This window comes from Neoarius graeffei, chromosome 16, assembly GCF_027579695.1.
Source record: "Neoarius graeffei isolate fNeoGra1 chromosome 16, fNeoGra1.pri, whole genome shotgun sequence".
Classification (NCBI taxonomy): Eukaryota; Metazoa; Chordata; class Actinopteri; order Siluriformes; family Ariidae; genus Neoarius; species Neoarius graeffei.
The window spans coordinates 20,684,065-20,711,804 of record NC_083584.1 but is presented as its reverse complement, the minus strand read 5'-3'; the positions used below and the strand labels follow the sequence as shown (position 1 = coordinate 20,711,804).

The 27,740-nt window shown below is 42.2% G+C and overlaps 1 protein-coding gene across 2 annotated transcripts in view; it reads left to right on the top strand.

Annotated features, from left to right (window-relative positions):
* The window catches only part of sp4 (sp4 transcription factor), a 69,514-nt gene that overhangs the window by 5,807 nt on the left and 35,967 nt on the right, over positions 1-27,740 (top strand). For both annotated transcript variants that reach the window (XM_060942616.1, XM_060942615.1), the window contains exons 2-3: positions 3,376-3,461; positions 7,290-8,790. In XM_060942616.1, coding sequence (XP_060798599.1) covers positions 3,393-3,461; positions 7,290-8,790 — 1,570 coding nt within the window. In that variant the 5' untranslated portion in view covers positions 3,376-3,392. The remainder of the gene's footprint in view (positions 1-3,375; positions 3,462-7,289; positions 8,791-27,740) is intronic.

The window sequence follows — 27,740 nt, the reverse complement described above, 5'->3', positions numbered from 1 at the left end:
AAAAGCAAACTGGTTCTCAGCTGGCTCACAAGTTGAATGAGTTGTGCACCAGCCCTGGAACTGATTTGGTGGAAAAGGGGTACTAGTGGCTTTGCCTCTATGAGGTCGTAGCCCCAAAAAATAATCAGTATGTGGTATTGAGTTAACAAAACATATTTTTTAGTTTTTATTTTAAATTTGTTTTACACAGACTTATCTAGTCCAAAATATCTTTTATATAAACATATGGATGTCGGTGCTTACGTAAATGAGGAAGTAATTCTAATGTTTGTAAACAGATGAACTGATGATGTTTAACCTGCGTCTGAAAATCTTTTTGTTCCACTTTCTAAGTATTTTCCTAGGTCACGTTTTGTTAATCATTCATTGTTGTTTGTATTAATTTCTAGTTTTGTAGTTTACCAATAAATATCAACAGGCAATTGTCATTGTAACCACATGAAACTCCAGGTCAAAGGTCGCATGTCATTCCTCGAACCAAAATATAAAATGTCAACTGATATTGTAATATGTGGTAGATATTTACAACTAACTGCAGTGATGATTTCTGAATGGAATAGACAAATCTGAATATTTCAAGCATGTAATATTTTATATGTGAGGAATTTAATTCTGGTCTAAGTCTATTTATTGCAATTTGATTCCAAATACTCTATAAACATTCCATTCTGTTATGAATCAGAAAAAAAATATATAAATCACAGCACTTTATTTATTTATTTTAAAATACTTCATCTACTTCAACAATGTTACACAAAGATCGATCCATAACAGTTGTAAATGTCACTCAATTCCACAGGGTGTCGATAATGGTGGACACCGGTGAAAGTGATCACTATTATTCACACCCCACGTGACTTCTCAAACGCGTTTAGATACAAAATGGCGGCTGTCAAATGAAAGCGTAAGAAACGAAGTAGGTTTCGACAAGGAGATCATGAAATATCGGTGAATTTAATCAATAAAAACATGTCCATGATCTTTCCACCATGCTTACCTGAGATGATGACGTCTGGGTTTTCCTCAAATTGCTGATCGTGCTAAAAAATTCCATCTCAGGTAACGAGCTGTGTCATCAGACGACAAGATCAAAGGGAGAGGGGGTGGGGTTTTCCGATTGATTAATTAAGCAATAATAACTGTTGTAACTGAAACTCACCTTTGTAAACACTTTTTCTTTTTTTTTATTGGTAAATCTGAAAAGGTGTCAATAATTATGGACTGTTGATAATTGTAGCCACTGCTTATTTATTTTTATAATATAATTGCATGTAAAGTTAAAAAGGTTTTGTTTTGCCTTTTTTCCCCTCCTCCATGAACTTGTATGAAGCCAGGCCCAATCCCAAACCATTCACTATTAAACACGTAGTGCACTTGGTCGGCTGGTTTAAGCCTTTTTTGTAGTGGCCACTTATCAAGGGAATACTGAGCAGTTTGGGATTGAGCCGTAAGGGGAGGGAAATGCATTACATACATACACTGTCAGAAATGGGGATACAGTACAAGTCCATTTTTGTCTACCCTAATGCCCCCCCGAGGGCTCATTATTGGACTTCAGGGTAACTGTGTGTACCTTTTTAGACCCAAAAAAGTGTGTGTGTGTGTATGTATAAGGGTACAAATAAGTTCCTTAGAGGGTACTGCCCCAGTGACGAGCCGGTGTGCCCCTTTTGTGAACCCTTTAGAATTTTCTATATTTCTGCATAAATATGACCTAAAACATCATCAGATTTTCACACAAGTCCTAAAAGTAGATAAAGAGAACCCAGTTAAACAAATGAGACAAAAATATTATACTTGGTCATTTATTTATTGAGGAAAATGATCTGATATTCCATATCTGTGAGTGGCAAAAGTATGCGAACCTCTAGGATTAGCAGTTAATTTGAAGGTGAAATTAGAGTCAGGTGTTTTCAATCAGTGAGATGACAATCAGGTGTGAGTGGGCACCTTGTTTTATTTAAAGAACAGGGATCTATCAAAGTCTGATCTTCACAACACATGTTTGTTGAAGTGTATCATCGCACGAACAAAGGAGATTTCTGAGGACCTTGGAAAAAGCGTTGTTGATGCTCATCAGGCTGGAAAAGGTTACAAAACCATCTCTAAAGAGTTTGGACTCCACCAATCCACAGTCAGACAGATTGTGTACAAATGGAGGAAATTCAAGACCATTGTTACCCTCCTCAGGAGTGGTTGACTAACAAAGATCACTCCAAGAGCAAGGCGTGTAATGGTTGGTGAGGTCACAAAGGATCCCAGGGTAACTTCTAAGCAACTGAAGGCCTCTCTCACATTGGCTAATGTTCATGAGTCCACCATCAGGAGAACACTGAACAACAATGGTGTGCATGGCAGGGTTGCAAGGAGAAAGCCACTGCTCTCCAAAAAGAACATTGCTGTTCATCTGCAGTTTGCTGAAGATCACGTGGACAAGCCAGAAGGCTATTGGAAAAATGTTTTGTGGACGGATGAGACCAAAATATAACTTTTTGGTTTAAATGAGAAGCGTTATGTTTGGAGAAAGGAAAACCTTGCATTCCAACATAAGAACCTTTTGCTGGAATGCAGTTTTATATATATTAATTCTGAAAAACCCATTTGGGAGAATTAAAAGTGTATTGTATCCCATCTGTGAAACATGGTGGTGGTAGTATCATGGTTTGGGCCTGTTTTGCTGCATCTGGGCCAGGACGGCTTGCCATCATTGATGGAACAATGAATTCTGAATTATACCAGCGAATTCTAAAGGAAAATGTCAGGACATCTGTCCATGAACTGAATCTCAAGAGAAGGTGGGTCATGCAGCAAGACAACGACCCTAAACACACAAGTCGTTCTACCAAAGAATGGTTAAAGAAGAATAAAGTGAATGTTTTGGAATGGCCAAGTCAAAGTCCTGACCTTAATCCAATCGAAATGTTGTGGAAGGACCTGAAGCGAGCAGTTCATGTGAGGAAACCCACCAACATCCCAGAGTTAAAGCTGTTCTATATGGAGGAACGCGTTAAAATTCCTCCAAGCCGGTGTGCAGGACTGATCAGCAGTTACCGGAAACGTTTAGTTGCAGTTATTGCTGCACAAGGGGATCACACCAGATACTGAAAGCAAAGGCTCACCTACTTTTGCCACTCGCAGATATGTAATATTGGATCATTTTCCTCAATAAATAAATGACCAAGTATAATATTTTTGTCTTATTTGTTTAACTGGGTTCTCTTTTTATCTACTTTTAGGACTTGTGTGAAAATCTGATGATGTTTTAGGTCATATTTATGCAGAAATATATAGAACATTCTAAAGGTTTTACAAACTTTCAAGCACCATTCTACGTCCATACGTCCATACATGTGTCTTTTAAAAATGTTTTCACAGATCAAAAGAAAGAAGTCATGGCGACAGACGGAGGGAAATCAGGTGGTGGTGGTGAAAAGGGCAATAAAGGAAAAACATCATCACAGGTATTGCATTTTTACAGTGTTAAAAGTTTGCCCTGTCAACTTGTCACCGTTCAAGTATTATTACTACTATTATGAATACTATTACAACAGCCACACACGTGTACACTTCCTGATCTGATCTAATCACACTGTGCACTTCCCTACTCCAGCATGCATCAAAGTTATTTGACTTTATGTGCTACACTATCCAGTGCAGAAGAATGAGTTTTGGTGATTACCCGAGCTAGTCTGAGTTTTAGCCCCCTTTGTACCCTCCTGCCCCAGAGACGCTCTCTATTATGTGTGTTGTCTTTAATCAAGATTATTGTGCTCTTGATGCTATAGTGCATGTAATGTATGTAGTTTAAGTTGTTAAGGCACGTAATAATTAAGAGTAGCCATGCTGTGTTTTACATCATTTTCTTGTGGTTTTGTAACCTGGTGCAATTCAGCAGGGTTGTTATAACACCGGGTGTCCCAGAGGTCTCCGTACATAAGGGAAATTAACACTTTTTGATTTAAAAAATATATAGTGTATGTCTTAAAGTATTTCATACTTACAAGTATATATGGATATATAAATTGTGTGTGTGTGTGTGCGCACGCATGTACCATGTATACAGTACCAGTTAAAAGTTTGGAAACGCCTTCTAATTCAATGATTTTTCTTTATTTTTATTAATTAAACCCAAAAAAGGACATAAGCCCGAGAGTGTACTGGAGGACAAGACCGCAAACTTTTTTTTTTTTTTTTCCCCAATGTGCTCCAAGCAGTACGGAAACAATAAGGCAAGTGTGATGTGCGCGTTACTTATAATAATAAACAGCTTCCCATTTTTTAACAGACCAAAAAGACCCCAGTCCCGCCCACTTCTTTTCGATTGGCTCACAAGACCAAGAATTGTCAATTCACCTTCTGAAAATGGGCACAAACTAGGGGTGGGCAAAATTATCGATACGGCGATATATCGCGATACTTTGTCTTCCGATTCAATATCAATACTCAATTTGAATATCTCTTTTTTTCAAATAATAAATCATGTTTCAGACGGGTTGTAAATCCAGTACGACTTCCGCACCTCCGCTCCGCAAGGTGTCGCTGTGCCGCTACCTCACTGCAAGGCACTCTTCGTCTTCTCTTTTTTTTTTTCCCGGTGGTTGCAGTGAGGGGGGAAAAAAAAAACAAGCAAGCATGGCTGTTAATGTTAACCTAGAGACGCTGCCGAACTTTAAGGCAGATGTTTGGAGGCACTTTGGATTCCAAAGGAAAGGAGAAAAAAAAACAGTAAGCTGGACAAAGAGTACGCACTTTGCAAAACCTGTTTCGCTCCAATTAGATATTCAGGTAACACAACAAACTTGCGAACTTACTTAGCACGACACCACCCTGACATATTAGCTCAGCCGGAGCCACCGAAACCCGACCCGGAGCAAACTACACTGGACAGCGCCAAAGTCCTCCCGTCTACTTCAGTGATGTGTGACTTACTGTAACTGTGAACTTAATTTTGTCATTTAAGGCCAAAGGCAAGAAGCTGCACTTTATTTTGCATTTTCAATTTTAGTGTGTGTGAGACAGTGCATTTTATTTTGAGTATTTACTCTAAGTTCAGAAGAAACGTGATTCACTGAGGTTTCAGTTCAGTTTCAGTGTGTGGACACTGACCCACACTGCACTTTGTTTCATCATTGTGCTCAGGGAGACTAAGATGCCCACTGCACTTTTCAATGTGTTCCAGACAGTGTGTTGTTCCTGCAAATATGTTGTAACTTGCGCTTGTATAGTTACAATAAAATGGCATGGATAATTAGAATTACATTGTTTTGACTCAGTTTGTCCCATGAATTATCACTATCATCTGATGTACATACAACTCGGATTTTAAGATGCATAATGCGTTTACATTTTTCAGTGAACTATGTAGAATATCGCAATATATCGCAGTATCGTGATGCGTATCGTATCGTGACTCAAGTATCGTGATGTGTATCGTATCGTGAGGTCCTTGGCAATACCCACCCCTAGCACAAACCAACTCGGTCCTTTCTGCTTCAGTGAACTCAGTTTCTTTTATGGAGTGAATTTCATTGGTGTTTGGTCAGACCTCTGCTTTTTCTCCAAAAGCAGAAAGCTTTTCGGTGGCTCCTGTAGCGGAGTAGCAAGGGGTTAAAAATCTCATAAACGCCACAGATAAACCATCAATGAGGTTACCTGTGAAGTGGAGTGTGGGCAGTTTGTGTTGTGCAGAATAACTGACCTTCGAGTTAAATTTTGATGAAGTATTTGGTTTTTCTCAGTCCTTGGAATCATGTTAAACTTTTTTTTGTCTTCTTACACACACACAGTACCAGTCAAAAGTTTGGACACACTGACTAATTCAGTGGTTATTAGCTCATCCAGGCGACAGGCATTGAGTTTCCGCCATCGTGTGTTGTCTGTCCGTCGTCGTCCACATTTCACAAAAATCGCTCCTTCTCTCTCAGTTCTTTACCAATTTTTATTCTTTCTGGCCGGAAGGTAGGTCTGCCTGGGGTACATGTACTGTAGCTTCTACCCAAATTTGCATAATTGCATTTAATAACGAAGATATGGAGTAATTAATCAATCCCTAACGAGCGGTTTCCACACATCACTACTTCTCCCTCAGTTTTTCACTGATTTTGATTCTTTCTGGCATGAAGGTAGGGGTACCTAGGGTGCATATAACTTCTACCCAAATTTGCTTAATTACAATTATTAATGGCGTTATGGACTAATTAAGCCTTAATGAGCAGTTCAACAAAAATCACTTCTTCTCAGTCAATTCCTCGCTGTTTTGGAGGCACAGGGCATCCACTATAAATTATAACTATAAATTAACTAGACGAGGCCAGAGTGACCTACGCCATCATTCAGGTCTTGTTCTTTTTTTTTTGTTGTTGTTGTTGGTTTTTTTCATATTAGAAGTCACTTCATGTCTTAAAGTAATGATGGATGTCGTTTCTCTTTACTTCGTTGAGTGGTTCTTGATATAATATGGATTACTGCAGTTGTGGTGTTGAATAGGGCTGTTTACTGTATTTTTACTGTTTGATCTCAGACACATTAAGAAGGCAAGAAACTCGTCCACTAATTAACTTTTGACGAGGCACATCTGTTAATTGAAAAGCATTCCAGGTGACTACCTCATGAAGCTGGTTAAGATAATGGCAATAGCGTGCAAAGTGTCATCAAGGCATAAGAGATAATTAAGACGTATATAGAATTATGTTCCATGATCTTTTCAGTATTGTTCCACAATGTAGAAAATAGTCAAACTACAGAAAGAAAAGGGAAAAAAAAAAGCTATGAATGAGTAGAGGAGGGGTGTACAAACTTTCAGCTCGTAGTGTGTGTGTGTGTGCGCGTGTGTCCCATCACTGCAAATTTAAGGGCTTGAATCCTGTTTATTTGAAATGTATGATACCTGTACACACCTTTATTCTCGTTTTACACTCATGCAACCTCCTGAATGCACGTCACATTAGTTTTTATTTTTCAAAGCACAGTTAATGACTTTTTTTTTTCGACAACTAGCAACAAAATCGATCAGAGGCAAAGCTCTTCATATGAGTCAAGGGAATACATAGATTACGACATCTTCCCAAGTCTAGTAATACGTATGTTTTTTTGTGTCAGAATTGCAGCGACCCAGTTTGCAGGCAGTGTGCATGTAAGAAAAGGAGAAATTGTGGTTCACTCACACCCACCCACCCTTCCTGTAATCCCGCCCACGTCTACTGACACTCAGTGCTTTCTTTTTGTTCTCTTTTTTTCTTTTTGCATGTGTGTGTGTGTGTGTGTGTGTGTGTGTGTGTGTACGTGTGCAGGATGCACAGCCATCTCCTCTCGCTCTGCTTGCAGCCACATGCAGTAAAATAGGCGGCGTGGGCGGGGAGGGGCAGGCCGGCGTGCCGCAGCAGATCATCATCGACCCCAGCCAAGGGTTAGTGCAGCTCCAGAACACCCCTCAGCAGCTGGAGCTTCTCCCGGCTCAGTTCACAGGAAACGGCTGGCAGATCATCGCCGCTTCACCTGCCACAGCTACTACAACCATAACCAAGGACAACACACAGGCTACCAGCGTGGCCACAGTTACAACCGGGACTAGTGTCGTCCCCATCGATGCTACACCCGGGCGAAAGGTTAAATCAGCTGGTGTGAACAATACAACAGTCGCACAACAGCAGCAATTTCAGATCATCCAGGTCCAAAACATGCCTAATTCTACAGGAGGGATCCAGTATCAGGTGATCCCACACTTACAGACGGCCGACGGTCAGCAGATCCAGATAAACCCCAGCAATCCAACCACTTTAAGCGTCCAGCCTGAGCAGATTCAACTCATTAACGCTGCTAACAACCAAGCCATCCTGGCCACGCCTCCAAGAGCCACGTCAGCCAATGTAGTTTCCCAGAATGTCACAAATCAGGCTATCCCTGTGCAGATTCGTCCCTCATTTCCACTCCAGCTGCAGACTATTCAGGGCACGCAAGCCCCCGTGGTCACTACGATACCGATAAATATTGGTGGCGTCACTTTGGCTCTGCCCGTCATCAACAACGTGGCGGCAGGAGGAGGATCGGTGCAGCTGCTCCAGTCAAATGACATGAACGTAGCGAACGGCAGCCAATTGATCACCACCAGCGTGGACTCTACATCCGGGACCACCAGCTTGACCACGTCAGGGGGCGGAGACTCCATCTCTGCAGATGCCACAGCCTTAACGTCAGTGTCCATGACATCTGATGCAAGTGCAGAGGGGCAAAAAGACATACGGGCCCAGGGGGGCGATTCTGAAAGCCAGAACACGGCTCAGTCCAACGGGCTGCAGGTGTCCGAGCAGCAGGCCCAGGTGCAGCAGTTCCACATCCTCAGTCACCCAGTGCTGCAGCAGATCCAGATCCAGCAGCCACAGCAGCAGACGCAGGCGCAGGCACAACAGCAGCTGGTCCAGGGCTCCATCCAGTTGCAGCCGGCTCAGACGCTGCAGCCGCTCCAACAGAACGTACAGCTGCAGGCCTTCCAGAACCCGGCGCAGGTCCTGATCCGGGCGCCCACGCTCACACCAACCGGCCAGATCAGCTGGCAAACGGTGCAGGTACAGAACACAGGTGTGGCTCAGCAACTCACACTGGCTCCTGTAGCCTCCAGTCCGAGCGGCGGTGCTTTCACGCAGATCGCTCCTCTCGCCATCGGAGGAACGCCCATCACGCTGAACACGGCCCAGCTGGCCTCGGGGACGGGCGTACAGACGGTCAACATTGCAGGGCTGAGCACTGCAGGGGTCCAGGTGCAGGGTGTCCCACTTACCATCGCCGGGGTGCAGGGTAAGTGAGTCCGCTGATGTACGTTTAACTCCATCTTAAGCTTTTGTACTGTTCAGGATAATGTGTTAGAGCTGAATAATAGCAGCTTATTTACGATATATTGTGGGTCCCGCCTTATTAGGAACACCCAGTCACCTGCTGTTTTATGCAGTTATATCTAATCAGCCAATCCCTTGACAGCAGCACATGCAGGTACAAATCAGGTGCTTCAGTTCATTCATGTTCACTTCAAACATCAGAACGGGAAAAATTGTGATCTCAAAGTGCGACTTTCTTTCGCTGTGGCATGGGTGTTGGGTTGGGTTGGGTTGAGCCAGATGGACTGGTTTGAGTATTTCAGAACCTGCTGATCTCCTGGGGTTTTCACACACAACAGTCTGTAGAGTTTACACAGAATGGTGCGAAAAACAAAAAACATCGAGTGAGCAGTGACAGTTCTGCGGGTGGAAACAAACGCCTTGTTGATAAGAGAGGTCAGAGGAAAACGGCCAGATGATTCGAGTTTTTTTTTTTTTTTTTGCCAGGAAGGATATAGTAACCTTTTTATAATCACTCTTTACAACCGTGGTGAGCAGAAAAGCTTCTCAGCATGCAACAGCAGAAGAGCACATTGGGTTCCACTCCTGCAGCCAAGAACAGGTTCCTATTAAAGTGGCCAGTGGGTGTAAGTCACCACTGAATGCTTAATGATTAGTTTATGGTTTGGTTGTAAAGAAAGTTTTTCTGTCATGTTTGGTGGATGTACTCAGTTTAGTCTGCTGTATAAAAGCGTAGTCAAATAATGCCACAGTTTTATAGTGTGACAGTTTGGGCTGAAATGATTAGACTATGAATGTTCTTCAGCATTTATTTTTATGGTTGACACGTCATTTACTTCACCAAAAAAAAAAATTAAAAAAAATATATATATATATATATATATATATATATATATATATATATATATATATATATATATATATATATAAATAAATAAAACGGGAGCGTATAAGCTATAAGCTCACTGGCCTAGTGCACTAGTGAAGCCGTTGGCAGCAGGAGCTTCCTGTTTATTTGCACTATACAGCGCTGCTGAGTGAGAAGGTTTTCACTTGGAACAGTGATTACAAACTTAAACACTTAAGCCATTTTTTAACTAAATGAGTAAACAGGCTGATTTTAGTTCACGTGTAACATTTGATTATACAGGTAGTCGTCGACTTACGACTGCGTCTGGTTATGACTGACCGGTCGTAAACCGATCTGGTCGTAAGTCGGCCTGTGTTAAATGAACGTAAGTATATTGTGATGTGTAATGATATTGTAATCATCTTAAAGTCTTATTTTATCAACATTTTCTTATTTCATTACCATGGCTCATTATTTGGTTTAAGTCAAACACTGCATACTCAGGGGTGAAAGTAACTTTTATTTCTTGCGGATATATTATTTTGAGCCACAGCGTGCGCGCGCTGAAAAATACACCTAATTATTTATTATTGTCTACTTATCAAGCATTCACTAGGACTTCTTATCACTCAGTAGTGCTAGTATTGGGGTGCATCAGTTGCCCTCACTTTCATAAAATCTGATGCATTTTTGTTTGGGTGTTCCTTTTCACCAATAAAGACATCCTGTAAAATTTTTTGACCATATTCAAAAGTCTAATGGTGGCACCATGAAGTTCATTTTTTGCCAAAAAACGCTTATTTTATGTTTTCGCGTAAGGTTTGAATCACAATGTTGGACTCCATTTATTGATTTCTTGTGACCCAGAGATCATGTTAAGAACCTTTGCAAGGGATTGAGAAGCATTAATGTGATTCATAATACATTTGTATCGTTTAAAAGTAGTTGAACAATGATTCAATGAGCAGCTAAAACTCAAACTGTGCTTGATAATATATTTAGAATATGTACTAAAAATGTGTATCTAAGATATTTGGTATACTCTATAAGGTGCCATAATGTTTCATGAAAAGTGATCGAAATTTTGTCATAAGTCATAAAATAGCAGCTTTTTCCATAACGTTGAGCTCCTGGTGCCACCATTAAACTTCTGAATTTTGTCAAAATATTTCATCCAGTGTGTTTTCTTACCAAAAGGAACATAAAAACAAAAATGCATCATGATCGGAGGAACTTTTCATTTTTAGGGGGCGACTGATGCACCCTAACTAGTATAGTACTTTTTTATCACACTATCACTCTTTCATCCACCTGTATCAGTTTTTGATGATTAATAAATTCCAAACACATCATTTCAACAACACAATCATTTTAATTACTTTTTTTTTTTTAGCTGAACAGTTGAAAACTAACTTTTCATTTTGGACATTGGACACAACAGTGTAACAGAACAGAAAAGTGAAAGTTACTTTGATTACAGCACAAGATCTGGTTAAGCCGTGCGTGCGTTGTAGCTTGCTCGTTGTTTGTCCAGCGAAACACTGCACACATAATAGAAGAGGTTGGATGCAGTGTTGCCAGATTGGGCTGTTTTAAGTGCATTTTGGCAGGTTTTGAACATATTTTGGGCTGGAAACCGTCAGCAGTATCTGGCAACACTGGCTGGATGCTGGGTGCTGCCGGGAGCTGGGGCGGAAACTGTCGTACGCTCAGCTGGGAAACACTTGCCGGTCATAACCAGACGGTCGTAAAGTCAATCGGTTGTAAGTCGCATAGGTCGTAAGTCGACGACTACCTGTACTTCAATTACAAGTCAGGAGTGAGAGCACTGAACGTGAAGAAAGGGGTTTAGAGTCGAGTTCAGGTGAACCTTGATGCAACTTAGTGCAGACTTCATGAAAAACGTTTTTCAACATGCTAGCCAGTCAGGCTACCAACAGACCAGAATTTACTCACCCGAATGAACTTTTAGTAGCCTGAACCTAGAGCTGGGTGATATGGCCTAAAATTTAAAAAAAATCTGCGGGTTATTTTTTTTTTTTCACAAAAAAATCTGGTTTTCGATTTTAATCGTCCCCACCCCACACACACTAAAATTGCCTTCCACCATGCCCCATTCCAGGGTGTCCGCGGAGTCTAAAAAAGTCTAAAATTACACATTTTCAATTTTAGGCCTAAAAAAGTCTAAAATACAGAGATATTTTGCACTGTTGGTCTAAAATCTCATTTGGGTAATTTAAGACCTAGGTTACATGCAGAATTATTCTGCACGTAGAAAATCTTCCCGGAAGTTCCTTTCAGCACCTAGATGTCACCTGGGATTGGTTGGCATCTCGGTGCTGAAAGGAACTTCCAGGAAGATTTTCTAGTTTCGGTTGTGTTGCCAGATTGGGCGGTTTTAAGTGCGTTTTGGCAGGTTTTGAACATATTTTGGGATGGAAACCATCAGCAGTATCTGGCAACACTGCCGGCGGGAAGATTTCCTAGTTCCGGTTTACAGCGCTGACTCAGTTCGTGCAATTGCTGGTGTTGCGTAGGCTACCGTGTAAGCTCTGTCAATTTCAGCGACAAATTAAAAATGGAAGCGGACGAATTGGTTCCTAAAAGAACTAGTAAGGGGTCAGTCATCTGGCATTTTTTGGATATCGCGAGGAGGACGTGGAACAGCAAATGCCAGTTTGTAAAGTGTGCAAAAAAAAAAAAACCTGTCATCACGAAAGGCAGCAGCACTACAAATATGTTCCATCACCTGAAACTCACCCGGTACAGTATGAAGAGTCTCTTAAACTCCGAACTACTTGCCCACAAGCTAAAACCCCCCACAAGCTAAACAAATGGCCATAGCAGCCTCGTTCCCCAAAGCCACCCCATATGAGAAAACGAGTCAGAGATGGAGAGCTATAACGGATGCAATCATTAACTTCATTGCCGAAGACATGATCCCAGTTAGTATAGTGGCTTCCAAAAATTACTAAACACACTCGATCCCAAATATGAGTTGCCTGGTCGCAGACATTTTACAGAGAAGGCAATACCGGAATTATACACATCTGAGAGGCAGAGCCAGAAAACACTCAGTTCAAAAGTGTGCAAAGAGAAAAATGATGTTTTGCAGATCTCTCTCTTCTCTCCCTCAATCTCTCTCTCTATTGTGAATGTTCCAGTGGTTCTCAGTAGTCAGGTTAATAGCTTGGAGATCTATTTTTTTAAATAATTTAATGAATGAGCACTTTTCTTATTTAGGCTAAATGTCTCTCTCAGTGTTGAGCTGCACTTTATTGGTTTGAGCTCTGAGCAGCTCTGTATTGTTTTGCCCCTTTGTTGCAATTTTCAAGATTGTTTTTTCAGTTTGTGCCACATCTTTTGTTGAATAAAAATAGTCTTATTTCAATTCAATTGTGATTAATCACTAACATGAAAATTTAAAATGTGTTGTTGAAAACCACCTGTAAAGTTAACCAAGAATGTTATTTAATCTGCAGGGATTGTAGTGAAAACAGTAAAGAGTAAAAGTTAGAGTTCATGGGGTCCTTTAGAGGAGATTTAAATATATCGAGATGTATATCGTGAAATGGAGAAAATGTATCAGGATATTCATTTTTTTCCCATATTGCACAGCCCTATTTTCACGGTTTGTAGCAAAATGGGCAAATGCAAGTTTAACGACTGCTGGCTTGAACGCAATGATTTCATAGACTGGTTAAAACGTGTGCCAAACAATCCGTTTGAGGCGTACTGCACATTGTGCAAAAGAACACTCAAACTCAGCACCCTGGGTGTAAAGGCACCGGAATCGCACGCGAAAGCGGAGAAGCACCAGGCTGCCCATAAAAGTCTGCAACATTCGCATGCCATCACTCAATTTTGTTCACCGTTGTCGGGTCCAAGCACATCTCGAGACGGTGTATCAGCTAACTCCGTGCGAACTGTAACGTTACAACACGCAAACCGTACGAAATCGAACGCCTCATCCTCAAGTGATTTGCGGGATGTCTTTGGCTCCACTGCAACTTTAGTTCCTCATTAATGCAAGAGCGCACCCTGGGGATGTAATGAGTTCATTGGTGAATGATCATAAATTTTGTTATTTCGAAAGTAATTCAGGCTCTCCCAATTTTCTTTTTTTTTTTTTTTTGTGCGGCATAAGTCTTAAAGGACCCATGGCATGGTGGTTTGTTGATGCTTTAAACGGGATCGTGGAGGCTTCCGGATGTTATATCCGCAGCCTTTCTCAAAATGAACCCTCGGAACGTAGATATAGCCTCCTGGGAGAAAGCCCCATTTCAGCCCTTTTCCCAGTGTGTCGTTTTGCTAATGAGAAGCAGGGGGCGGGGAAGTGTAGAGGGTGGGGGCGTGCCATGGGGGGAGGGGGAGGGGCTGCTGTCTGCCTCCCAAGCCAGCCGAGAGCGCTCCTCGTCGGGCACGGCCAGGCGGGCGAATGCCCTGGTCCGTCCGTCCTGTCTTAAAAAAAAAAAAAAAAAAAATGGTACAACTCGAGCCCATGGTAAAACTGGGACTTTGTCGGGTTTTTTTCAGCCTGAGGCCCATGGTAAAACTGAGCAGTTTTACCATGGAGTGGGGACTTTGCCGTTTCCTCCCCCCAACTCGCCCCTGGGAGAACCGCTGCCTCCACGGGCGGCCGGTGCCGCTGGAGGGCCGCCCGCGCGACCTCAGCTCCTGACAAAAGATTGGATCTAGGGCTGACTTTCAATGGATCGCAGCGATGGAGCTGCTCTGCCACTCATGACACCCCGGCCCAGAATCAGGGAAAAATACCGCGCGCTGACATCATTAAGGTGCGACGCGAGGAAATAAAATAAATTCAACAAATGTTTGGGTTTTTACTGAACAAACAAATAAAATGAACGAGTGACTTAAAAAAAAAGAATGTGGGTGTCTTTGTAAAAACTGTTTTGACTGGCTATTATAACAGAGGTAGCGCAGAGTACCTGGCTAACTGCAGGAAGCGGTTAGCTGCACAGCTAATGTAGCCATTGCAAACGCACCGATTTTAAAACATGGCAAAACGACTTAACAGTTATACACTTACTTGTTCGCTGTTTGTGGCCGATGCGGCAGGGATGCTTGGTACGGACCCAGGCTTCAGTGACAGTTGATGTGCAAAACCTGCCCTGTACTGTCCCAAGTTGTGGAAACATTCATCAGGAAAATGCTTCCGACAAACATACACCGTCTTAGGTAGACTCGACGGCGTATTATTGAAGTAAATAAAATTAAGCCACTGCGTCTTCAGGGGCTCTCCCGTCGGCAGGAAAAACAGACTCCTTTCTGTGTTATCACATCCATGTACAGCGCAACTTCCATGTTTCGCTCGCTTAGGTGATGCCATGTTGTTGTGTCCTCTATGGTCTCCTCACTACAACTGGGCGGGGCAATCCATACGGTGAGTGGGAATCCAGAGGGGGGGGCGTGGGGATCATCTCCCTTGCTGACGTAATAAAGGGAAGAGCTTATCAACGCGCCGTTTTGACGCGCCATTCTCAAATGTTGGGCATAGTTTGGTTTACACATTATGAAGTTTCTAGCCACTGGGGTGACTTAAGAAGGTCAGAGGAACTCATTTTAACGTTAAAAAACCTCAGAAAGTGAAAATTTCATGCCATGGGACCTTTAAATTTAACCTGTTATGGTCTTTAAAAAGGTCTTAAAACGTCTTAAATTGAACTTGTTCAAGCCTGCAGAAACCCTGCCATTCTTATCATAAGGCACACAGTTTGAAAATGTGTCCGGGACGGTTGCTTGCTTTACTTTGGATGGTGCGCTAGTGCTGCGACTGTTTTCATTCCACTGGGAGTAGCACTTCTCCCACTCCGCTGCAGGCTTCTGTTTAAGGTGTTGGAATAAATTCGTCATGCTGCTTCCTTTGGAAGCAACTGTTTTCAAACACACCTTACAATGAGGACTTGTTTGGTCTGCGTCTGACGCCGCAAAACCAAACCAATTCCAGATCACGGAGGAAGTTACTCCTTTCTTGGGCACAAGTTGCGGCTTTTCCCCAATCGCTGCCATGTTGTGTGTGTCTATGGGAAGCGCGCGGGAGGAGGGCTATAGTGTCAGTGCCCGATCCGTCTCTGCTGCCCGATCCGTTCTGTACATGCGCAGAGGGGCGCGTCGGTGGCGGAAGTTAAAACTGAGAGAAAACCGATTTTCATAAAAACACATCGTCCTTAACTGTAAATTTGAATTAATTGATAAAATCGATTTATCTCCCAGCTCTACCTGAACCTGTGTCGTCAGTCATTTGTACACTTAAGACCTTATACAGCTTTTCCTGTCAATACAAGTGTTATTTTTAACACTGGTGTAATTGAACAAACACCAGCTGTTGTTAAATCAGTACACTTTTTTTTTTTATTTCTTTCGTGTCAAAGGATTCTTTGACGGTGTTCATACATACAGTGGATATAAAAAGTGTACACACCCTGTTAAAATGCTAGGTTTTTCTGATGTAAAAAAAAATGAGACCACGATAAATAATTTTCAAAACTTTTCCCATCTTTAATGTGACATATAACCTGTACAATTCAATTGAAAAACAAACCTGTTAGGGGGGAAAAATAAAAAACGTACAGTAAGCTGGTTGCATAAGTGTGCACACCCTTAAACCAATACTTTCATTGAAGCACCTTTTGATTTAATTACAGCATTCAGTCTTTTTGGGTCGGAGTCTATCAGCCTGCCACATCTAGACTTGGCAATATTTACCCACTCTTCCTTGCAAAAGTGCTCCAGATCTGTCAGATTGCGAGGGCATCTCTTGTGCACAGCCCTCTTCAGGTCACCCCGCAGATTTTCAATTGGATTTAGGTCTGGGCTCTGGCTGGGCCGTTCCAAAACTTTTTGGGGTCATTGTCGTGCTGAAAGATGAAATTCCTCTTCATCTTCAGCTTTCTAGCAGACACCTGAAGGTTTTGGGCCAAAATTGACTGGTATTTAGAACTGTTCATAATTCCCTCCACCTTGACTAAAGCCCCTGTTCCAGCTGAAGAAAAACAACCCCAAAACATGATGCTGCCACCACCATGCTTCACCGTGGGTATGGGGTTCTTTTGGTGATGCGCAGTGTTTTTGTGCCAAACATACCTTTTGGAATTGTGGCCAAAAAGTTTAACCTTGGTTTCATCAGACCATAACACATTTTCCCACATGCTTTTGGGAGAGTTGATGTTGGTTTTTTTTTGTTTGTTTGTTTGTTTGGGGGTTTTTTTGCTAAATTTAGCCGGGCCTGGATGTTTTTCTTTGAACCTACCCCATAGTCCAGACATATGGAGAATACAGGAGATTATCACATGTAGTACACAACCAGTACTTGCCAGAAATTCCAGCAGCTCCTTCAGTGTTGCTGTAGGCCTCTTGGCAGCCTCTCTGACCAGTTTTCGTCTTGTCTTTTCATCAGTTTTGGAGGGACGTCCAGTTCTCGGTAATGTCACTGTTGTCCCATATTTTCTCCACTTCTTGATGACTGTCTTCACTGTGCTCCATGGTGTATCTAATGCCGTGGAAATGTTTTTGTCCCCTTCTCCTGACTGATACCCTTCAACAATGAGATCCCTTTGATGCTTTGTAAGCTCTGTGAACCCTGGCTTTGGCTGGAGGATGCAACTGAACTTTTATTTGGGGTTAATCAGAGTCATTTTAATTGATGGCGGGTGTGAACCCAAAACGACTGACTGCTGTAATTAAATCAAAAGGTGCTTCAACGAAGTATTAGTTTAAGGGTGTGCACACTTATGCAACCAGCTTATTGTGCGTTTTGTTTGTTTTTCCCCCCCTAACAGATTTGTTTGTTTTTCAATTGAATTGTACAGGTTATAGGTCACATTAAAGGTGGGAAAAGTTTTGAAATTATTTATCATAGTCTCATTTTTTTACATCAGAAAAAACGATCATTTTAACGGGAGATGTACACTTTTTTTTTTTTTTTTTTTTTTTTTTTAATATATCCACTGTATCTAGTGAGTATGTCATTCACAAAATCCTTGTTCATTTTGTTATCAAATTTATTTGATGAATATTCATCACTGACATCCTCAAAGTCCAGTAGATTCTGACCTGCGGCATGATCATCCATCAACTAAAACAAAATTATAAAACCGGTTGATTTCTGCGCAAAATATAAATTTTGTTTGAATAATAAATTATGAGCTATAATTTTCTCCTTGCATTAATATTCACAGCTCTGTCACTTTTGAATCATTATCTAATATTATTGTTGTTGAAATTCATGAATGTCTATTTACTTACCTTCAAAAGTAACCAGAAAACGATGACCTCACTATCGGAGGCCAATTTACAGTAGCTCGTCCTTCTGCCTTGGCGTTGATCTGTGAAGCATTTTCCAGTTGAGCCCTGAGGGCACGATATCCACTAACAAACTCCTTAAGTGACCTCTCCATGTGGGGCAGCCATCTCATGCCTCCAGTGCGGGTAGGAAGAATCTGCTTTATCTTCAAACCCTTGAATGCACATTTCAGCTGTTTCTTCATCTTTGGAATTCTCCGGTGCAAATAGAGGCCAATGAGTAAAGTCAAAGTTCAGCAATAATCGTATGGTGCAAAAAAGACCTTTTAGAAAAATTTACCATTGGTCAAAGAGTTCACTGTGAACCAATCAATAGTAGTTTCGTATGGTTTATTTCACACCTCTGTTAGTGCACCATTGTTGGAATATTGGGCCCACCTCATAAATTGAATTGTAACCTCCAGGTATAGCTGTTTGTGGGCAGTGAAGGACCAGGTGGTCCATGTCTTGTGGTGCCTGTTGGCATTTTGGACATGTTGGAGTGTCACGATACCCCCATTGGTAGAGGTTCACAGCGGTTCGTCCACTTTTTTTTGATAAAATTCTATTGGATTGGACCCACTCACGTCTTGAGAGGGCCGAAAAGCCTGGGAGTGGGTCTGCTGGGTTTGTAATTATTTCTCCTCCCCGTGGTATGTTCGAATCCCATTCTCTTTTCCAGGATTCATTTATGTTGAAATTTGGATTACTTGTTTTGAAGAATGGTTTTCGTGATTTTAGTCAAAAACCAATCAGTTGCGCTTGAGGTTAAAAAAAGCAATGTCCTAGGTTGACAGAAATGGCAGAAACGGCCGGGAAAATACGAGTGCATCTCACATATGACTATTTTTAGTGGCTTTTCCAAAGTAGATCAATGTCAAGTTTCATTTTGACCAGAATAATACTGATTTTCATAATTTTGATTTGCATTTTCAAAAGTATTTCACATTCAGGAACAAGTTATTATACTACTTTAGGAGACTATTTTTCACACTAGCCCATCGGACTAGTGACGTAAATAAATTCACTAGACCAATACGGTGTTCTACCAGCCTTGGGCTTCAGACTACCGGCTAAGTTCAAAGACTGTTAGTATGCTTTATAGGCATGATTTTGTGGAAAAAAAAAAGTGTACTGTTAAATAAATTAAAAAAAAATACAGTTTACATAATGTATATCAACTGAAGCCCTGTGATGATCTGGCGACTTGTCCAGGGTGTACCCTGCTTCTCGCCCATAGTCAGCTGGGATAGGCTCCAGCTTGCCCACAACTCTGCACAGGATAAGCAGTTATGGATAATGGATGGATGTCTGTATATAAACTGAATAAATGTGTTGGTACCGCAGGTCGCACTGTCTCCTCAAACCTCCAGGGTTGCCTGGTCAATCCAGAGTCTGTATGGAGTTACATGTTCTCTTTTTGTCAGTGTGGGATTTATCTGGGTTCTCCAGTTTCTTCCCACTGTCCAAAAACATGCCTATATGTAAATTGGCTACACTACAGCACCCCTGGATGTGAGTGATTGTGGATTTAAAGGGGAACTGATGTTGTTTTTATACTCGCTTTATTTCTTATTTAACGTGTTATTCAATCACGTTTTCGGTTTTCGTAACCTTATATCGTGACTCATATTGGCAACTAATTGCAATTAAATATGATACTTATCGGCCTATTCGGTTTTTAGCCATGTTGAATTTGGTTCGTTTGGTCCACGGCAGGCGTCGCTTATCCGCGCGATCTTCACGAGACTTGTGCGAGACTTCGAAACGTGAAGTGTCAGCCAGGTGTCAGTGCCGCCATTTTGAAAACTGTTTTCCAAATGAAATATTGCACAAAAACGAGTTTAAATGACGATTACTGCCTACTTTTTTTTTTTTCAAACTTTCCTGATTGCTATCAAAACAAACAAAATTTCCGGCTTGATTACGTCAGCATTTGAAAGAGGGCGCGCGTCTTTTGACAACGCTGGCAGATGTTGGTCACTTTGATTTCCGCTGTACGTTTTACTTCCGTCCTACGATGTCTCGTACAGGTCTCAACGAATCTCGTTTACAGCCATTGCTTTGACATATGGACTGATATATTACAGAGCAGATTTCAGACACTCATAACTTGCTATAGCAGTGACAAAATAGCGATCAGAAATGCATTCCTATATTTAATAAAATGAGAAATAGAATTTTGATGATAAAAAAATTTGCCTTCAGTTCTCCTTTAATGAATAACAATGAAATAAAATCAGTATCAGTTACATTAACCAAATAATGGTCATTACCTGAGTTCATAAATACTGCTGTGCATTCTGTTTAAATTCATTCAGGAAGCCAAAAACGCAGATTTTGGATTTAAAATTTTATTTATTTCAACAGTTCTTAGTCTCACGTATACAGTTAAGCGTGTGTATCTCATCTCATCTCATTATCTCTAGCTGCTTTATCCTGTTCTACAGGGTCGCAGGCAAGCTGGAGCCTATCCCAGCTGACTACGGGCGAAAGGCGGGGTACACCCTGGACAAGTCGCCAGGTCATCACAGGGCTGACACATAGACACAGACAACCATTCACACCTACGCTCAATTTAGAGTCACCAGTTAACCTAACCTGCATGTCTTTGGACTGTGGGGGAAACCGGAGCACCCGGAGGAAACCCACGCGGACATGGGGAGAACATGCAAACTCCACACAGAAAGTTCCTCGCCGGCCACGGGGCTCGAACCTGGACCTTCTTGCTGTGAGGCGACAGCGCTAACCACTACACCACCGTGCCGCCCCGCATGTGTATCTTTTATAAGCTTATTTTGCTCACAGTCAACGTAGTAATTGCAGTGAAAGAAAGAAGTTGCAAAATATTTTTGGCTCGCATCAGTCGTTAGGTAAAAACACTCATAGCACGGGTGGAAGATGTGTAATTAGGGTATTATCTAGAAATTGAGAGAAGGGTGTCTGATGGCCAAGCGAAGAACTGCTCAGGGGGCCTGAGGACATGCTCCTCTGGGAAAATGTGAAATATTTAAGCAAATTTGGTGCAATCTTGGCATGAAAAAGCAGTTGAGAGAAGCTCTTCAAATAAGGGGTTTAAGGTAGCGAATTTCTGAAAAAGGAATCAGTCATCTCAAATCGTTTCACGAAAATTCTTTATTTCATGCCATTTTATAGCACGTAGCCTTTGTGCCTAGTTTTGCAATGCTCAGTCCTGATTAGCACAGTGTGGTAAATTGGTAACGGCTGTCCCAGACACAGAAGCTGACCTTTTACATGTACATATTGAGTGCGTGTGAACATTAAACAGGGTTCTCCGGAAAAACTAAAGTGGCCAGCTTAAAAAAAAAAAGTAGGCAGCTAATGCACGAATGCTAATGCTAGGGCCGTCTGGGGCATCTTCTCTTTTCTCTTCCCCTGAAAATTTTTACATTTATATGCCTTCTGGTGCATTCTCAGCTAATAAATTATAAACCATTTCCCTGTAAAATACTTGCAAAATATGTATGAAATTTCCATCCAGGTGTGTGTGTGTGCTTGGCTTTCTCAGTTCCCCTCTGTAGTTCGCTGCCTGGCTCTGTAACATAACTACATACGCTAGGGCGTGGTCACATGGTCCGGCTCAGCCAATTGGAGCGTGAGAATCGATTAACAAATATGGCGTCGCTTCCAGTAATTACCTGAATCGAAGACAATTTCGTGGTGAAATAACCGGATTTGCAGCAAATTATGGGCAGCGCTCATATATAATATCAATATAAATCGCTTGAACATTGAAAGGAAGTTATTTTTTCTGGGCTCGAGTAGCCGGTGCAGTCTATGTAGGTGGAGAAAACTGCCGGTCGCTGGCACTTCTGGACCTCTCCGATTAGAGGGTTTACATACGCCTCAGATGAGGTTGCATGAAAAGTTCTGCGGCTTTCTCAAATGCGAAGTCCTCAGTGGCCATCTTGGCGTAGCTTAGACGAACAAGGTGGTGCAATGTACAGATGCTAAGTTGGTTGCGGAGGCCAACCCTTATTCTGTTGCTGTAGCTGAACCTGGCTGTAGTATAAAACAAGGGCTATGGTTGGTTTCTGTGCCGTGTGCTGACCAACGGGAATCGGTTTTGCGCAGCAAATCGCGTCCCGCTTCAGAAATGAGGAAGAACGAACATTGTCCTGGAGAAACATGCACATAGGATGCAGATTTGTGTTGTTTAAGGTCCCCACTCCGCCACTGGTGTTTATTTTGATCTGCCAGTGTAACTAACTTTGCTCGTTTTTGTTTCATCATAATTTTCTCTAATAGGAATTTTGAAGCCCATCGTTGCACAAAATTACCCATCGACTTCTAGTATCGGCCGTCGAAAAGACGGGTCGACGAGTCTCTAGATAACACGGAATGTGTAATGCAGCAGGCTTTTGTGCAGCGATATCATTCACGGTTTCTTCACATTTGTTCTTATGTTACTGTGCATCATTGGAGACTCGGCGCGAGCGATATGACAAAAATATCGTATCAAGATACTCAGACATTTCTACAGCACGTGATGTGTATCGTGATCTATGCATTTCAGAAAACACTGCAAATGGTGTTTGATTTTAAATTGTTTAGCACTGAAAAGGAGGACCGGTAAGTTCTTTTAAAAATTGTAAAGTTTTAAAGTTTCAGTACTTTTACATGAGATCAGCTGCATTTTTAGAGTTTGTAATTTATTTAATAAATAACTATTAAGGTGTACTCACAGTAGGCACAGTTGCCTCGGACCGCACCCGAGAGTGATTGCCCCCCCCGCTGGTCTGTACTCATACTGTGCTCATCGTTCCATGCCCACGTACTCTGTTATCACGATGTCACTTTTTGTGTTGAAGAAAAGCATTTTCGCAAAGCATAATCAGTGTTCATTGTTTCATGACTCCAGAGATGTCCACAAGCAACGGCGACTGGCGGTTTTCTCCGCCTACGCAGACGGTCTGTGCCAGCTGCTCAATCCCCCCCAAAAAAAACCTTGCCTTTCAATGTTCAAGCGATTTTTTATATCGTCTCCACTGTTCATAATTTGCTGCAAATCCAGTTACTCCCACCATGAAATTGTCTTCAATTCGGGTCTAGCACGACTGGAAGCAACGCCATATTTTTGTTGATGGATTCTCGTGCTCCGATTGGCTGAACCGGATCACGTGACTACACCGTAGCAGACGGTAAAGATGCAGCTGGTGGTTGTTGCAGACGATTAAACTGGGTTTTTGTCCCCCACTGGCCGAAAGGCCCGTAGGGGGATTATGTCGTGACGATTTCCGTCCGTCCGTCCCAGGAAGCGTGCTCACCTTCTGAAATCAACTCCTCTCACAATTTTTGGAGGAATTTCACGAAACTTGGCAGGATTCTTTGTTCTATGGCAGTAATATGCATACTGTAATTTCGTTCAATTCGATCACATATTTTCCCAGAGTTACAGCCCTCGATTAACAAAATTGTAATTTGACAATTTCATGAGTGTGTTTTTTCTTCTGAAATCAACTCCTCTTACAATTTTTGGAGGAATTTCACGAAACTTGACAAAAAGGCCTTGTTTATATGTCGGTAGTATGCATATTGATACTTTGTTCAATTCGGTTGCATTTTCCCAGAGTTACAGCCCTTGATTAACAACCTTGTACTTTCACAATTTCATGAAGGTGTGATTGCCTTCTGACATCAACTTCTCTCACGATTTTTTGGACAAATTTCTTGAAACTTGGCAAAAGGCTTTGTTATATGGCAGTTAAACGCATATTGAAATCTTGTTTAATTTGGGCAGATTTTACCAGAGTTATGCCCTTGATTATTAACAGACTTGTACTTTGGCAATTTCATCAAGGTGTGCTTGCTTTCTGAAATCAACTTCCTTCACAATTTTTATGCCCTGCTGGCTGAAAGGCCCGCAGGGCAATTATGTCGTGGCAGTGTCCCTCCGTCTGTCCGTCCCGTGAAGGGTACTCACCTTCTGAAATCAACTCCTCTCTCAATTTTTGGAGGAATTTCACGAACCTTGACAGGATACTTTTATATGTCGGTAATATGCATATTGTAATTTCGTTCAATTCAGTTGCATTTTACCAGAGTTACGGCAGAGTTGCCAGCAGGGGACATTGTGCCACAGTTATGCAAGTTATGATGATAAAATTCCAGAGTCCACTACTACTTTTTTTTTTTTTTTTTTTTTTTTAAAGCCTGCTACTTCAGATGTTCTGGAGAACCCTGATGACCCCTTTGTCGTTGTTTGTTTGTTTCCGTGGACTTATTTTGACATTGTAGCATCCGAATTCCGTGCTCAGGAACACTGTACATGAGCCCAACTGAACTGTGCTCAAGCACACCTCTTCCAAGTGGTCCATTGACCCACATCCAAGTCAAACAAACCAGAATTTGGAGGTCAAATGCACTTGGGCACGGTACACATCGCCGAGTGCGAGTACAAGCTTAAAAGATACTGTGACTACCTGCAATATCCAAGAAAGTGTTTTGTGACATACTGGGTAAGGCCTCCCTTTATGGAATCAATTTTGTGCCAAAATGTTCATACAATATTTTTGAAATATCAAACAAAAACGACAAATCAAAATACAAAAAAAAAAAGTAAATTTTTTTAGACTGGCAAACAAATTATTCGTGTAATCGTGCAAAATATCAGTCTCTTACTCTTCAGAAACCCTTTTATTTTTGTTCCACGTCTTTCTCAGTTTTGTTTGACGTAATTTTATTTTGGTTGCGATTCCAGCTTTCTCGTTTGCGCTCCCTGACTTTTTGCTTGCAGTTTTGGCACAAACTTCACGTGTGGGTGGGCTGTCCAGGAATGCATTCCCATTGGCTAACTTGTGTTTGACTGACTGCTACGCTCAGCCATTCCCCTGGAGGCTGTTGCGGCCATTCCCTACTCGGATTCTGGCGGACTGTTTTGACGAGTGACCGATCCATTGACGGTAAACAAGGATCGAGTGGACTTCAGTGGCGACTATGATATTGAATTAAATTCATAGGCAGGCAAGCTGGAGCCTATCCCAGCTGACTACGGGTGAGAGGCGGGGTACACCCTGGACAAGTCGCCAGGTCATCACAGGGCTGACACATAGACACAGACAACCATTCACACTTACCCCTACTGTGTGGACACGGGGAGAACATGCAAACTCCACACAGAAAGGCCCTCGCCAGCCACAGGGTTCGAACCTGGACCTTCTTGTTGTGAGGCGACAGCGCTAACCACTACACCACCGTGCCGCCCTGCCATGGCATTATTTATTATTATTATTATTATGTTACGCCCCAGCTTAGGGTAAACCTGAGCATAGCATAAAAGATTAATTGACTTCCCCTTTCCCCGCCCTCAAGGACAAACAGTGCCACAGTCGATTGCAGTCCAAAATACAACTTGTTTATTTCAGCAAAGGAAAGTTAGTGTCAGGGTGAGCATGGCCCAAAATAACAAACAAAACAATCTATGTTTAATGGCCTAACTTGCTTGGACAACAAAGGAAAATGAAAGAAAATAGAGATCTTACCTAACTCCCTAACATCAACAGGAGAAAAATAGAATGCAACAAAAAGGGTCAAGTCAAGTTTATTTGTGTAGCGCTTTTAACAATAGACATTGTCGCAAAGCAGCTTTAGCTAATTTGATCCCTAATCTATCCCCAATGAGCACGCCTGTGGCGACGGTGGCAAGGAAAAACTCCCTCAGACGACATGAGGAAGAAACCTCGAGAGGAACCAGACTCAAAAGAGAACCCATCCTCATTTGGGTGACAGCAGACAATGTGATTATAACATTTTTAACAGTTTTAACATGAAGTCAGTTTCGTTGATGTTGTAACTCTTCATTGACGGAAACCTGAGTGCAAAACTGTTCATGACAACTGCAGTCCTAAAGTTAGCAAGTCACCTGGAGTCCTCAGACATAAAAGCGTTACTGTAAGTGTCCAGAGCGTCTTCCAAGTGTGACTTTCAATTGTCCACATGGGGCCGTCCTCCATAGGAGCGATGTGATGAGACTCCAGCCAGACGTAAGGCATCAGGATGGATCAGGCAGGTCCGAGGAGCAGAAGAGGTCAGCGTCTCAATCTCAGGATTGACATGTAACTCAGAGGGACAGGCGGGGGGGGGAGGGCTTCTCACCCTTACAGTTACGTGGACAGCTTTAGGAAAATAGTTACAATATTTACAACTTAAGCACTTTAATCAGTGAGCAACACAAGGCACAGTCCTCTTGGGAACCAGGAGAAAGTGAAGCACAGCCATCTTCTCCAGAAAGCATTTTAAAAGCCGATGCAGTCAACCACGGTCCAGTCAGCTGCCGCCACCTACAACTGAAAAACAGGAACATATGAACAGCACCCCCCTCAGGCAGGGAGGGAAAACGGCAGCAACAAAAAGTAAACGAGCAATAGTACATATTATGATCCTGGGGTCATAACAAATTATTATTAATCACCAAGGTCACATTTTTTCCTCATTCTGATGGTTGATGTGAACGTTACCCGAAGCTGTTGCCCCACATCTGCATGATTTTATGCATTCCACTGCTGCTACACGATTGGCTGATTAGATGGTTGCATGAATCAGTACGTATACAAGTGTTCCTAATAAAGTGCTCATTACTATCTGTAGCTATTGCCTGTGAACCTGATTTCCTCTGAATGGCCCAGTGGAGAATTGCGTGGACACGCAAATGTATTTGATTGTTTTCACCGTGTTCTGTGAAAATGACACAAATCGCTCCCCGCGTCTCCTCAGTGGCATAGACTCGGCCTTAGCAGAAGTCTCCGGCGAGGAGCGCTGTTTGCAAGATCCCATACAATGGAAGCTCTCAGGCGAGTGGGGGAGGGGATTCCCCACCAAGGTTCCGCGCAGTGTGTTGGTGCGAGCATGTAGCCTATGGGAAATGAATAGTGTGTTGGATTAGCACAGTGTGTTAGTGCGAGCGTATAGCCCATGGGAAATGAGTAGTGTGTTGGATTAGCACAGTGTGTTAGCGCGAGCGTATAGCCCATGGGAAATGAATAGTGTGTTGGATTAGCACAGTGTTAGCGCAAGCATGTAGCCTATGGGAAATGAATAGTGTGTTGGATTAGGACAGTGTGTTAGCGCGAGCATATAGCCTACGGGAAATGAATAGTGTGTTGGATTAGCACAGTGTGTTAGTGCAAGCGTATAGCCCATGGGAAATGAATAATGTGTTGGATTAGCAGAGTGTGTTAGCGTGAGCATATAGCCCATGGGAAATGAATAGTGTGTTGGATTAGCACAGTGTGTTACCGTGAGCGTATAGCCCATGGGGAATGAATAGTCTGTTGGATTAGCACAGTGTGTTAGCGCAAGCGTATAGCCCATGGGAAATGAATAATGTGTTGGATTAGCACAGTGTGTTAGCGCAAGCGTATAGCCCATGGGAAATGAATAGTGTGTTGGATTAGCACAGTGTTAGCGCAAGCATGTAGCCTATGGGAAATGAATAGTGTGTTGGATTAGCACAGTGTGTTAGCGCGAGCATGTAGCCTATGGGAAATGAATAGTGTGTTGGATTAGGACAGTGTGTTAGCGCGAGCATATAGCCTACGGGAAATGAATAGTGTGTTGGATTAGCACAGTGTGTTAGTGCAAGCGTATAGCCCATGGGAAATGAATAATGTGTTGGATTAGCAGAGTGTGTTAGCGTGAGCATATAGCCCATGGGAAATGAATAGTGTGTTGGATTAGCACAGTGTGTTACCGTGAGCGTATAGCCCATGGGGAATGAATAGTCTGTTGGATTAGCACAGTGT